Source organism: Ovis canadensis, chromosome 19 (genome assembly GCF_042477335.2).
Source record: "Ovis canadensis isolate MfBH-ARS-UI-01 breed Bighorn chromosome 19, ARS-UI_OviCan_v2, whole genome shotgun sequence".
NCBI lineage: Eukaryota > Metazoa > Chordata > Mammalia > Artiodactyla > Bovidae > Ovis > Ovis canadensis.
The window spans coordinates 74,304,697-74,318,791 of NC_091263.1; the positions used below are offsets into that span (position 1 = coordinate 74,304,697).

The 14,095-nt window shown below is 64.8% G+C and overlaps 1 protein-coding gene across 4 annotated transcripts in view; it reads left to right on the forward strand.

The window, feature by feature from the left end:
* The window catches only part of MGLL (monoglyceride lipase), a 111,456-nt gene extending 101,725 nt beyond the window's left edge, over positions 1 to 9,731 (forward strand). For all 4 annotated transcript variants that reach the window (XM_069562182.1, XM_069562181.1, XM_069562180.1 and 1 more), the window contains 2 exons: positions 5,792 to 6,007; positions 7,612 to 9,731. In XM_069562182.1, coding sequence (XP_069418283.1) covers positions 5,792 to 6,007; positions 7,612 to 7,737 — 342 coding nt within the window. In that variant the 3' untranslated portion in view covers positions 7,738 to 9,731. The remainder of the gene's footprint in view (positions 1 to 5,791; positions 6,008 to 7,611) is intronic.
* The last annotated feature ends 4,364 nt before the right edge of the window (positions 9,732 to 14,095 follow it).

Below are 14,095 nucleotides of genomic sequence, written 5' to 3' on the forward strand. Positions count from 1 at the left end.
GGGGTGCCGGGGACCACCACTCCGTGTGCAGGGTCACTGCGAGGTGAGGCCCATGGGCAGGGCCTCCTCCAGCTGCTGCAGCCAAAGGGTGACTCTGTTTCAAATGTGCGGTTTCCAGTGAAACCACTGGCTTCTGCATCAGCCTCTTCACACTGTTCAGGGCTTCTCAAGGCAAGAACGCTGAGGTGGCTTGCCGTTCCCTTCCCCAGTGGGCCGCGTGTTGTCAGAACTCTCCACCGTGACCCATCCGTCTTGGGTGGCCCCACACGGCACGGCTCGCAGTCTCACTGAGTTAGACAAGGCTGTGGTCCATGTGATCAGTTTGGGTAGTTTTCTGTGGCGGTGGTTTTCATTCTGTCTGCCCTGTGATGGAGACGAGTAAGAGGCTTGTGCAGGCTTCCCAATGGGAGGGACTGGCTGTGGGGGAACCTGGCTCTTGCTCTGATGGGCAGGCCCTTGCTCAGTTCAGTTCAGTTCAGTTCAGTCGCTCAGTCGTGGCCGACTCTTTGCGACCCCGTGAATCGCAGCACGCCAGGCCTCCCTGTCCATCACCATCTCCCGGAGTTCACTCAGACTCACGTCCATGGAGTCCGTGATGCCATCCAGCCATCTCATCCTCGGTTGTCCCCTTCTCCTCCTGCCCCCAATCCCTCCCAGCATCAGAGTCTTTTCCAATGAGTCAACTCTTCGCATGAGGTGGCCAAAGTACGGAGCTTCAGCTTCAGCAGGCCCTTGCTTGGTAAATCTTTAATCCAGCCGTCTGCTGACGGGTGGGGCTGGAGCCCCTGCTCTCCTCAGGACTGCTGCTGCCTGTGACCCCGACCCCGCGGCAGGCCACTGCCGACCCACGCCTCTGCCAGAGACCCCCACAGGCAAGTCTGGCTCCGTATCTTCTGGGGATCACTGCTTCTTCTTCCTGGGTTCTGGTACGTACACAGAGAATTCCAGGAAAACATCCACTTTTGCTTCATTGACTATACTAAAGCCTTGGACTGTGTCGATCACAGTTAACTGTGGAGAATTCTTCAGGAGGTGGAACACCAGACCACCTTACCCGCCTCCTAGAAACCTGTGTGCAGGTCAAGAAGCAACAGTTAGAACTGGACGTGGAGCAACGACCTGGTTCCAAATTGAGAAAGGAGTGCATCAAGGCTGGATAGTGTCACCCTGATTATTTAACTTCTGTGCAGAGTACATCATGTGAAATGTCGGGCTGGATGAAGCACAAGCTGGGATTACTGGGAGAAATACCAACAACCTCAGATATGCAGATGACACCACCCTTTTGGCAGAAAGTGAAGAAGAACTAAAGAGCCTCTTGATGAAAGTGAAAGAGGAAAGAAAAACCTGGCTTAAACATTCAAAAAATGACGATCACGGCATCCAGTTTCATCACTTCATGGCAAATAGATGGGGAAATAATGGAAACAGTGAGAGACTTTATTTTGGGCTCCAAAGTCATTGCAAAATCACTTCAAAATCATCACAAGCCATGAAATTAAAAGACTCTGCTCCTTGGAAGAAAAGCGATGACCAACCTAGACAGCATATTAAAAAGCAGAGACATTGCTTTACCAACCAAGGTGTGTGTAGTCAAAGGTATGGTTTTTCCAGTGGTCATGTATGAATGTGAGAGCTGGACTATAAAGAAAGCTGAGTGCCGAAGAATTGATGCTTTTGAACTGTGGTGTTGGAGAAGACTCTTGAGAGTCCCTTGAACTGCAAGGAGATCCAACCTAAAGGAAATCAACCCTGGATATTCATTGGAGGGACTGACGCTGAAGCTGAAACTCCAATACTTTGGCCACCTGATGCAGAGCCAACTCTTTGGAAAAGACCCTGATGCTGGGAAAGATCGAAGGTGGGAGAAGGGGACGACAGAGGATGAGCTGGTTGGATGGCATCACTGATTCTATGGACATGAGTTTGGGTAAACTCCGGGATTTGGTGATGGACAGGGAGGCCTGGCACGCCGCAGTCCATGGGGCTGCAGAGTCGGACACGGCTAAGAGACGGAACAGCCGCAACTGCAGCAGCTGTGCTGGGCGGCGGGGGCGGGGCGTGGGTGGAGGGGCGGGGCGTGGGGAGGGGCGGGGCGTGGACCTCGGCCTTTTGAGAGCTGAGTACCCGGGCGAAAGAGGAGGAGAAAAAGATCACGAGGTGATTCCAAGCACTCTCAGTTTGAAAGGAGCAGATTTCAGAGCTTCTGTCTCCTTTGTAAAATCACAAACACGTCCCCGAAGGCCTTACACCGAAGGAAGCGTCTGGGTGACTGCCTCGCGGGCGGGCTTCCCTGCGTGCCCACCGCCGCGTCCCCGTCCACGGTCGCACAGCGGCATGTGTCCACGGGGCGGTGGTGGGGGGGGCGCTCCAGAAACACCGCTCAGGTTCCCTGCTGGGCAGACTCGGAGCCTGGGCTCCGGCTGGAGTACAGGATTGTAGGGAGCAGAGAGGATTAGCTCCTGCCAGCGGGCGCTGGGAGCTGCCCTTTCCATATTCTGCCGAGCTTTAAAAATAGCAGCGCCGAGGGGCGGGGGAGCGGAAACGGGCGGAGCAGACACCTCGAGGACCCAAGTCGGCTGAGGCTCGCCCTCCGCGGGACGTCTCCCCTGCAGCCCGGCAGCCCTGAGGCCTGAGGCCCGGCACTGAGGGCCCGTCGGGCTTGCTGAAGCGGGACTTGGGGCGCGGCTGCAGGCTGGTGCAGACGCAGGCTCCCTGGCCGGCTCATCTCTGGGGTTCGCTGCGGCAGCCAGGATGGGCGGCATGACCCCCCACCCGCACTTGACAGCCTGGGACCCGCAGGCGCACACAGGCCCCGGCGCCGGAGGAAAGGCAGGGCCCCCTGGCGTGGTCTCAGCACTGCCCGCGGCGCTGTCTGGTTGCCCTGCTTCTTGCCACAGCTCCAGAACGTCCGTCTCACGAAACTTCAGCCCAGAGAGGCCAAGTCCCTTCCCCAGGGACTCGCAGCTGTTCCGTAAGGATTTGAACCTATGTCGGGCTTTGTGGCGAAGAATCCAGCTGCCGGTTCAGCAGAGGCAGGTTCAATCCCTGGGTCAAGAAGGTCCCCGGTGGAGGAGATGGCAACCCAACCCCTCTAACTGTGCCTGGGGAATCCCACGGACAGAGGAGCCTGGCGGGCTACGGTCCCGGGGTCGCAGAGTCGGACAGAACTGGAGCGACTCAACCACTCTCACCTCGGAGCTCCTGGCCCTGCAACCTGGAAACAGCAGCCGCCGCTCAGCCTCTTCTCCGTTCTCCTCACATTTTGAACCTCGTCGAGGTACTGAGCATCCAGCCTCCACCGCGGCTTCCCCAGAAAGCCGTGAGCCCCTCCCACTCGGGAGAGCCATGGATGTTCCACGCGGCTGTCCGGCCAAGGCCTACGGCGGGGAAGGCGCGGAGGAGGAGCCTCTGACTGCTCACGGCAGGGCCCCAGCCCCCTCCGGCTCTTCCGCCGGGAGCGCCCCGTCCTGTGCCGAGGCGGTCTGCCTTCCAGAACCCAGCCTGTGTTGTCGCTGCACGAGGACGCGCTCCAAGCGCCTCCTGGCTGGTTGGCACGCACGCTGGCCGGCCGTATGGCGAGTTCCGGCCCCCGGGGGCCGGGGCTGGCCTTGCTCCCACGCACATCTGCAGGGGCCTCCGCTCCAGGCACCCACCCCCGCCACCCAGCGCTTCCGGCGTGCCTGCGTTGAGGATCGCGCCCTGCTCCTGTGGCCTTTGTGGCTTCTGCCCACGCGGCCAGGAGGCCGCCTGCCCACGGCCTGGGGGCCTTGGCCACGCTGAGGCGTCGAATCATCACACCCAGGGCTGCAGACAGGCCCAGCCTCCCCCGCCGCCCCTGCGGACCCGGCTGTCACTCCCCTGCAGGCCCGGCTGTCACTCCCCTGCAGGCCGGTCCTGCTCTGCGTCTCGTCCCCGCGCACGGCTTATCCCCACAAAAGACTCGTCTGTTTCCAGCAGCTGAGGATCTGCCAGTGCCTTACAGATAAGCCTCGAGCCGCAGGAGGAGCCTCTCTTGGCACAGACCTCTGTGCAGGGGTGACCACAGGGGCCTGGCTCAGCCGGTGCCCCGCACAGAGGTCTGCTCACCCCCTCCCCTCCCCGTGTTCCCCACTCCCTGCCCTCCGCCCCCCTGCAACTCTGGCGGGAACATCTCTGAGCCCCAGAGAGGCTCTGCGCTTCCCCGACAACTCAGCTGGTAAAGATTCCACCTGCAAAGCAGGAGACCCCGGCTCCATTCCTGGGTCAGAAGATGCCCCGGAGGAGGGAAAGGCTGCACACTCCGGGGTTCTTGGGCTTCCCTGGTGGCTCAGCTGCCTGAAATGCAGGAGACCCCGGCTCCATTCCTGGGTCAGAAGATGCCCTGGCGGAGGGAAAGGCTACGCGCTCCGGGGCTCTGACCTGGAGAATTCCGTGGACTGACTGTATGGCCCACGGGGCCGCAGAGAGTGGGACGTGACTGAGCGACCTCCACTTTCTGAGAGGACAGGCAGGGTCCGTGCGCCGCTGCCCGCGTTCCCCCCTGCAGGACCACAGGGTTCTGGCGGCCAGGACGCCTGCGTGCGCGGGCCGGGCTGACCCCTCAGAGACCCCGTGCTGCTGCTTTGTAGCTCCCCCTCGAGGCCTGTCCACTCTGACGGTCACTGGAAGAGGGTCACGGAGACGTGGTCGCCCAGGAAGGCCTCTCTGGGGTTAGGGTGGGGGCTGGCTGCTCAGGTGCTGCGGGCCTGGCCTTCGGGGGAGGCCCCGTCTGCCTCCTGTCCGGCGTGCGACACTGAACCTCGGGCGGGTCTAGGAAGACCTCAGAAAGCAGAGGCTGCCGGCATTGGGTGGGCTGGCTACCTGAGGGGGCTTGGTCCCCTGAGCCTGTTGCCCTATGCGGGGGTGTGGGCTCTGCCCTGCCCTCCTGGCGGCCCCCTCCGCCCGCCTGGCCTGCCCTCCCCCCGACACCCAGGTCTCAACCCGTGAGTGTGTACACAGGGCCGGTCAGCCTGTACACGGGGCCGGTCAGCCTGTGCACGGGGCCAGTCAGCGTGTGCACAGGGCCTCTGTGCCCCCAGCGTGGGAAAAGGGCCCGGGGCAGGAAGCCACTTGGGCTGTCCGAGCAGTTAACCCAGAGCCATTTCCCCAAGGGGCTTGGCAGCTGGTCAGTGGGCAGACACCAAGACACTCAGGCAGGATGCGGTCTGAGACACCTGCCCCATCTCTGCTCCAGCGAGCAGGCCCCTCGCTGTCCCCTCGGGGGTGGGTGGAGTGACACCAGAGACAAGGGCAGGGCCAGGGAGCCCCCCAGGGCTGGCTCAGATCCCGAGCTGCAGGCAGAGCCAGTGTCAGAGGGGGTCCTGAAAGGCGGATGGCTCAGGAGGGTGGACCTGGCTGCCCGGCGTGTCTGGCAGAGGGGCGGCTGTGGCCTTGGGTACACAGGGCAGTGGACCGGCCTCTCGGGATGGCAGGGATGGCTTCATGAAGCCCAAAGCCTCCTCGGGCCCCCGTCCCTGCACTGACTGACCCCTAGCAACTCAGCGGGTTAACCCTGGTGACCCTGTGTCAGGGGAGACTCATACGCGGACCTGTGCCAACCCCCGCGCCAACCGCGGTATTCTCGCCACGTGAAACCGTCGACGCCAGCCTACGACGTGCTTACGGGAAGGGGCACAGACTGAGGCTGAGCCTGTCTGGGGGCCCTGTGTGTGGAAGGGAGGGTGAAGGGCCGGCCGGCAGGAAGCCAAGGCGCCCGGGGCCGTGCGGGGGGCGGCTCCCCGGGGTCTGACGGACACCCCTCTCCCCGCAGGTGGACATCTACAACTCGGACCCCCTGGTCTGCCGGACGGGGCTCAAAGTCTGCTTTGGCATCCAGCTGCTCAATGCGGTGTCACGGGTGGAGCGGGCGCTGCCCAAGCTGACGCTGCCTTTCCTGCTGCTGCAGGGCTCCGCCGACCGCCTCTGCGACAGCAGAGGCGCCTACCTGCTCATGGAGTCGGCCAAGAGCCAGGACAAGACACTCAAGGTGAGCAGCTGCCGCCGCCCCGCATCAGGAAGGCTGGGGTCCTGCCCTCGGGAGGCGCGTCCCGGGTGCTGGTGAGGCGTCGGCTGGCCGTCCACTCCCCGGGGAGCGCCTGCGTCTTCCCTCTAGACCGGGAAGCTGGCTGGCTGCAGGGACGGGGAGAGCGCAGACCCACAGGCTGTGTCCGCACTGAGTGGTGGCCAAGTCTGGAGGGGGCTCTGGGCGGTTGGTGGGGCAGACGAGCCTCAGGACATGTGTGCGTGGCTCCCACCCCTGGCACCCTCCCCTCGGGCACGGCCACATGGGTGCCCGATCTGGGGCTGCCTGCTTGGCCACGGGCACACAGGCGGTCACTGCAGGGCCGCGCCTGCTGCGGGAGCCGGGGTTGTAGCTCTGCTCTGCCCTGAGTCCTGTGCCCACCCGCCCCCTCCCCAGCTCTGCTCCGAGGGTCAGCCCTGGCCAGCCGGCGGGCAGAGGGGGACTCAGATGAGCCTGGGATGGGGGCGGGCTGCAAGGAGATGGTATCTGGGGGAGGCGGCCCTGGGGATCGCAAGTCCTGTTCTGACGCTCCTGAAACCGGGACAGAGGACTGAAAGCGGGGGCTCAGAGGTCTACACCCCGTGCTCACAGCAGCCCCGACATGGACGCGGGCCCGAAGAGCCCAGTGGGGTCCATCCCGACAGCGGAACGTTACTCAGCCTCGGAAAGCGGGCGGGTGGGGGTGCCACGCGCATGGACGCGCCTGGAGGAGGGCTGTGCTCAGTGAAACGAGCCGCTCACAAGAGCGCGGGGTGCGTGCCATTCCACCCCCAGGAAACGAGCAGAGCTGACGAAAGTCGTCGCGGTAGACGGCAGAGGGACCCCGCGGTGGCCCTGTGGTGGGGACTCGGTGCTTTCAGCTGCCGGGGCCCTGGTCGCAGAGCTGAGAGCTCGGAAGCCATGTAGCTTGGCCAGGAGAAAGAAGGAAGAGAAAGTAGCGCGCTGTCTCCAGGGGCAGGAAGCAGGGCCTGGAGCGGGCGTGTGGCAGGGCCAGGCTTTCACTGTCACGGCGAGCGCGCTGCAGAGCCGCCTGGGACGCTGCGCGCCCCCAGCCGCACACGCAGCGGCGGTCACGGTGGTCAGTTTCCTGTCACGTGATTTTAGTGTGGTCAGCGAAAGGACTGTGGAGACGCCTGTTAGAAATTGCCGGGAATGGCAAGGAGGCTGCTGGTTACACAGGTGGAGAGTCCGGAAGTAGGTGGGACTGGAGATGTAGATTCTGAGGCGTCGACCACGGGTGGCTCCTACAGCCTGGGGCCTGGACGGGGTTCTGGGGGGCCGTGAAGGGAGGAGGCCAGAGCCCCCCCATCCCACGGCCACACCAGCCTGCAGCTCGGGGTGCCGCGTGCTGCCAGGACCACCGCGTGGGGGAGGCTGGGGTCCCGCGGGGAGACGAGCACAGACAGGGCGGGGTGGCAGGGGGACGGTGTTGAAGGAAAGGGCCTGCGACCGAGGAGGGGCGTCCGTCTGCAGACTGCCCGCTGACCAGCCCTGGCGCAGGGCAGGGGTCCTCTCTGGGGGCCTCGCCACCCGCTGTGGTCCTGACCGCCCATCTCTCCGGGTTGCAGATTTACGAAGGTGCCTACCACATCCTCCACAAAGAGCTTCCCGAGGTGACCAGCTCCGTCTTCCGGGAGATAAACACGTGGGTCTCGCAAAGGACAGCGGTGGCGGGCGCAGGGTGCCCGCCCTGAGCCCCCCGGCCAGCTGCGGGGCCACTGTCAGCAGGCGGGCAGAGGAAGGGCAGGGGCTGGCTTCTCAGACGTGGCTGAGACACACACACACACACCCCCCAGACTGGAGGAACCCCTAGCACAGCTGACTCAGACAGCCTCGCCACCTGTCAGGCTGTCCACCACAGCATCTGCCTTAAACGGTGGACGCTTTATGCAAACACTGGAGCTCACGGCATTTTCCAGAGAACGTGCTGGAAGGCCTGAGGCCACACGGAGCCCTGCCCCGCCTCTCCTGCCCTGCAGGGTCCCAGGACCACCCCCCCCCAACCCCAGCAATAACTGGAGGGTGCCCTCCCGCCACCCCGCACCCTGCCTGTGCTCCTCTGGCCCTGGGACGCGGGGCGGGTCCACTGCCCAGGCTGACTTGCGTGCCTGCAGAGGCTGGGAAGTGCCCGTGGGCCTACACTGGCCTGTCGGCTCTGTGAGCCCTGGGGGCCGGGCTGGGCCGGGGGGCGGGGGCCTGGGCGTGGGAAGGGGGCCCCTCCACGCCCCTCCTGGGCGCGTGGGGGCGGCCGCTGCTCCGACTGCTTACCCGGCGCTCGGAGGGCCACTGTGCTGGACGTCTGTTCAGACCTGGAGACCGTAGGCGGGAAGCGGGGGTCTTGACGGCAGAGCCACTTCCAGGGGCCGGAGCCGGTCCCAGGCCGTGCCCTGCCTGAGGCCCCAGCAGGAAGGGTGATTGGGGCCCCCGCAGCTGCCCCTCACTGGTGCCCTGCCCGTGCCCCCCACCCCTCCGTGTTCTGGCCGGTGTGGTAATCGGGGCCCTGCCGCCAAGGGGGTGCTGTCAGTGTCCGTGTGAGCGTGGTGGGGGCCCTGCGCCCCAGGAGGGGAAGGCGCGGCCCCTGGACGGAGGGCTGGGTGGGGCTCGCCCCAGTCCTCCAGTGTCGGGAGCTGCTGCCCCGCTGCGCCCTGCTCTTCTGGGGAGGTCCCCCGCCTCCATTCCAGGGCCCCCCACCGCACACTGAGCCAGAGCGGGCCCCCCAGTGAAGGAGCCCCGTGGGCTCATGGGGGGACGGACCAGGTCCCCACGGAGAGCGGCTTCGTCGCCCTGTTTCTCTTTGGAGGAGGAAAAAAAAGTGTAGAAGACGCCCTGGGTGCTCCGCCCGCTGCCCTCCTGCACTGAGGAGCCGTAGAGACGCCACGCACCAGCCCACACCCGGCCACCGCTGCGCCTCATGCGGAAGCGTGCCACCACGGCGGGCCGCTTCCCACACCGAGTGCCGGGCAGGCACGTGGCCTGACCAGGAGTCTTTCAGTGCACGGACTTATGTTCTTTGAAAGCTTTCAGAGGTGCACATTCAGCCGTCTTCAGCCATCTGGTCAAAGAACCGCCCCATTTGAAAGATGTTCCTCGGATCCGGGACTGTCTTCCTCACCGGGGCGGGCCGGGGCACGCCCTCCACAGTCAGGGTGCAGGTGGCCGTGTCTGGGGTCCCATCCTGGCAGTACCAGCGAGCGCTCAGTCGGTCGCCTGCCATGCTGAACCCGGAGCCCCTGGGCCGTGCCCGCCGGGCCCTTGGCGGGGCAGGGGAGCCGGGTGTGCACAGGCCTGGCCCTGAGGCGGGCGGAGCACCGAGGCCGGGGAGAGGCGGGCAGCCGAGCCCGTGTGGGCCCGTCACTCAGGCCGCCTGGGCCACGGGAAGTGGTTCTGTGCGGACGGGCTTTCCAGGAGATGCTGCCCGTGGCCCCCTGGGCCCACTCTTGGTGGGGACGGGGTGCTGACCCCGGCGCCCCCTCGGCCCTGGTGCTCAGACACCCCGCAGGCCCCCACCCCCCTCGCCGACCACTGACACCCCCCGTAGGACCACAGCGACTCCACACAGTTTCCTGGCTTGCTGCCATCCCCACGGCTCAGCCACCTCCCTCCTCGTCCGCTGCCAGTGAGGCCCTGTGCGTCGGGTAACAGGTAGTGCAGGACCACACAGCTAACCCTAATAAACCACGGTTTCTGATGCTGTCGTCTGCCTGTCTGTCTGATCGACTCCGGGCACCCTCCTGGCTGACCATGCTCTGTGGGCCCCCGACTCCTGACGGGTTAGGAAGACGCCCTGGTCCCCCGACCTGGGGCTGTCCCGCTGCCTTGCCCACCCCAGCTCCCCCGCAGCTGAGGCAGCGATCTGCATGTCCGCCTGCATCCCGTCCCCCGAGCCCCAGGCGTGTCCTGCCAACCGGCTCCCTCCAGCCCTAGGCCCGTCCCCGCCCACCTCCTGTCCCACAGGGCGCCCAGGGTGAGTGTCCAGGGATTCTGACGGTGGCTCTTCCGGCCCCAACCCTCCAAGCCTGTCGGCCCACGGCCAGCCTTCGGGGGACCCTCGGAGCCCTGTGCCCTCTGGAACTGAGCTGCGGGAACTGGGTCTTCATAACGGTCTGGTCCCCGGGTCCAGGGCCAGTATTGCTGAGAGCTGGGGAGAGGCGCTGTCTGGGCCGGAACCCAGTGTTGGGGTCGTGGGTGCAGGCCCACTTCACGGCGGACACCCGCGCCCCCACCCAAGGCCGTCCCTCCAAGGGCCCTGGGTTTACTGCGCTGCTGCTGTCCTGAAAGTCTCAACCGCCCTGCGCGTCTCTCTGCCCCAAGTCCCGGGCCACCCGCAGTCACCGCTCTGAACTCCTGTGGCGGGCAGCCGGTCCCGCCTCACTCGGGTCTGCTGCTGGGGTCTGTCCTGCTCGTCTGGGGCGTGCTCCTCTGCCGGCTCCTCCTGTCGGGTGCTGTTTGTTTTCCATGTCTTGACCTGGGTGAGGTGGGAATGTCCTGGGCATCCCCTCTCCCCGGGCGCTGACGGGGGCTCTGGTGGGCTGCTGGGTGGCCCGGCCCCTGCCTCGTGTTGATGCTGCTTGCGAGCAGGATCTGGTCACGTGGCGGCCGCTTCCAGAATCCTAGGGCCCCCGGCTGGTGCCAGCTCACTGGGGGCAGAGTCGGCCCAGAAGTCTGGGCTGCGCCCACCCCCTGGTGGGGAAGCCAGGCCTGGGGCGGTGGTGCCCCCTGCAGGCAGGCGAAGCTGGCCCTGGATTGGGGGACCACTGGTGGGGGCGCGGCTCCCGACGGGTGGGAGGCCTGGGGGATCCCGAAGCGTTGGCTGCTAGTGTGCAGGGCTGGGGCCCAGCTGGTCCCGGGAGTGGGGGGGCTCTGGGTCTGCTCTGCTCTGGGTGGGCCAGGTCTGGGGGTGCGGGACTACGGTTTCCTTTTTGTGATTTTTATTTTACATGGGAACATAGCTTTTGCCAAAAACCCTGTGAGTTCAGCCGCTCAGTCGTGCCCGCCTCTGCAGTCCTCGGGGTCGCAGAGTTGGACACGGCTGAGCAACTGAACTGACGGTGTTTTGGCTTCCCAGGTGGCGCTAGTGGTGAAGAACCCACCTGCCAGTTCAGGAGACCTAAGAGATGTGGATTCGATCCCTGGATCGGGAAGATCCCCTGGAGAAGGGCATGGCTACCCACTCCAGTATTCTTGCCAGGGGAATCCCCTGGACAGAGGAGTCTGGTGGGCTACAGTCCGTGGGGTCGCAGAGTCAGACACAGCTGAGACGGCAGCACAGCACGTAACCGATCCAGGGCTGCGCTTCAGGGGCGCAGCCGAGTGATCCGGTCTCACACCTGCAGACGCCCTTGCTTCCTCGGACCCCTTTGCTGTGCGGGTTCTTACCGAGTTCTGAGCAGCACCACGAGGTCCTTGTTGGCTTTTGTGTGAGTCGTGTATCTGTTCATCCCAACCCCTAATCTATCCCTCCCCGCGTTCCCCGTTGATAACCACGTCTTTTAAATCTGAGTCTGTATTTTGTCCGTTTGTATCATTTTTTAAAGATTTCACGCAGAAGTGATTGGTGTCTTTGTGTGACCTGGCAGTCTCCACGCCCACCCGTGCTGCTGCAGACGGCGTGGCGCTTCCGGCTGAGCCGCTCTCCGCGGCAGAACGCGTGTGCGCGCCGTCTGCGCCCACTCCGCGGCGGACGCCTCGTTTCTAGCCTTGGCTGCGGTTAGCAGGGCCGCTGTGAAGCCTGGGCTGCACGCTTCAGACTGGTTTTCTCTAGATGGTGCCCACGAGTGGGACTGCCGAGCCATACGGTAACTCTACGGTTGGTTTTCTAAGGAACTTTCACACTTCTCTGGAGTGGCTGCACCAGTTTACATTTCCACCAGCAGTGGAGGTGGGCTCCCTTTCTCCCCTCTCTCTCCAGCGTTTACTGTTTCTGGACTTCCTGATGACGGCCATCCTGGCGAGTGTGAGGTGACGCCTCCCTGCAGCTCTGATTCGCATCTCTAATAGCCGTGATGCTGAGCAGCTTCTCCTGTGCCTCTTGCCTGTCTGTCTGTCTTCGTTGGGGAAATGTCTGCATAGATCTCCTGCCCATTTTCTATGACTGCTTGTTGTTCTGACACGGAGCTCGAGGAGCCGCTTGTGCAGTTTGGAGACTGATCCCCTGCCAGTCCTATTGCTTGCGAGTCTTTCCTCCCATTCTGTGGGTTGCCTGTTCCTGTTACGGCTTCCTTTTCTGTGCAAAAGAAAGTCCCGTTTATTTTTATTTTCATTACTCCAGGAAATGGACCCAAGAAGATGCTGCTGTGATTCATGGCAGAGGGAGTTCTGTCTGCTTCCCTCCAGCAGTTTCACAGTTACCAGCCTGATAAGCACGTCTTTAATCCACTGAGTGTGTCTGTGTGTGGTGGTAGAGGATGTTCTGATTTCTTTCACATGGAGCTGTCCAGTTTAGACTCTGCTTTCTGTGTCCATGTCCCCCTCTGGTGGGCGAGGCTGGCCTAGCAGCCTCCCTGGAGGGCGGCCCGCCCAGCCCCATGGGTGGACGGTGCTGCGTCCTGGCCGTCTGGTGGGCAGGGCCATGTCCACCACGGGGGTTAAGGGGGGGTCTCACAGCGGCTTGTCTGCTGCCGGCTGGGGCTGTGACCCTGCCCCGGGGCTGTGTGACTGAGTCTCCAGGCTCTGGGTCTGACGGGCCTGGATCTCAGCCCAGCGGCCGTGTTCACGGGGCCAGTGTGTCCAGGCGAGCCCCAGCCACCCCGTCTCTGCAGGAGACACTCCGCGGGCAGCAGGTAGGTCCGGCCCAGGCTCCTGCCCGGCTCGGCCTGTGTGAGGTTCTGTGTGGCCGTGTCAGCGTGAGTCTGTGGGTCTCTGCCTCACGCCTTCACAGCCAGATGCTCCGGGGGCCCGGGGGTCACAGCCCCGCGTGGGGCGCAGGGTGGGCGCCCAGCGCTCACTCCCGGGGGACGCTCTGCAGTGTCACCTCCCCCAGGGTGGGGGGCTCCGCCGTCTTGCTGTGGTTCCTTCTTGTCATCAGTGGCAGGTCATCGCAGGGAGGCTTTGGTCTCTGCCGACGGCCGGCGTGCTCGTGGGAGGTGGGCCCAGGCCGTCTCCACGCTGCAGCCTTGGATGGTCTCCTGAGACGACGTCTGATGCCGTTCTCGCCGTGGGGCAGGTCCCGTGGGGGTCCAGAGCTGGCCTTGCCCCCGGGCAGAGGCCCCCCCACCCCGCGTGGCGTGTAGACCTGAAGGACGGCTGACCCGCTCCCCTGGGCGCGATGGAGTGGGTCGCCCTTCCGTTCGGCATCAGGGCTGAGGCAGGAGGCCCGTACCCGCGGCTCTGCCCCCGTTGCTCTGCTTACTTCCCTTGGGCGCGGCAGCCAGCACCGGCTTCAGGCCTGTCTACCCTGGGAGACGCTGTGGCCACTAACCCCTGTCCAGCATGCGGAAATGCTTCCCTGGGGTGTGGGTCGTGGGGAGTCTTCCTGGGCTGTCCCCACCCCACGGACGCTCCTGCCAAGGGCTATCACGTGGCCTGTGCCCCGTGGTCTGGGGGCTGCTCCCAGAACTGGGTGGGGTGGCATGGCTTGCCCAAGGGCAGCAGGGCAGGAAAAGCCGATGGAGCACCAGGCGAGAACAGAGTGGGCGCCGGAGGGGCCGGGCTGAGGTCGCGGCAGCAGCCCCGAGGACGGTGTGTGAGGCAGTGCAGCCAGGGGCTGCAACGCCAAGACCAGCCGCTGGGCGGCGCCCACGGCCCCGGCTGGAGCGTCTGGAGCCCGGGGCGGACGCAGCCCCCGAGGGGGCAGGCTTGGGGGCGAGGCAGGCTGGGGGGCAGCCGCACCTGTCTCCCCTGCCCTCACGGCCCTGCCTGAAGTGCGGGGCTTCCTGCCCGTGGAGCAAGGTGCCAGCTCCTGCTCCTGCCAAGGCGTACTCCTGGCCGGCAGGGAGAGCAGAGAGGAAAGGGGGCTTTGCAGGCTCTAAGCCAGAGCCGTCCCCTGCGGGCGTGGCCGCAGCTGAGGGCAGGGGAGCTGGGGGAGGAGCCAGGCGTGCGCCTGAGGCTCTGCGG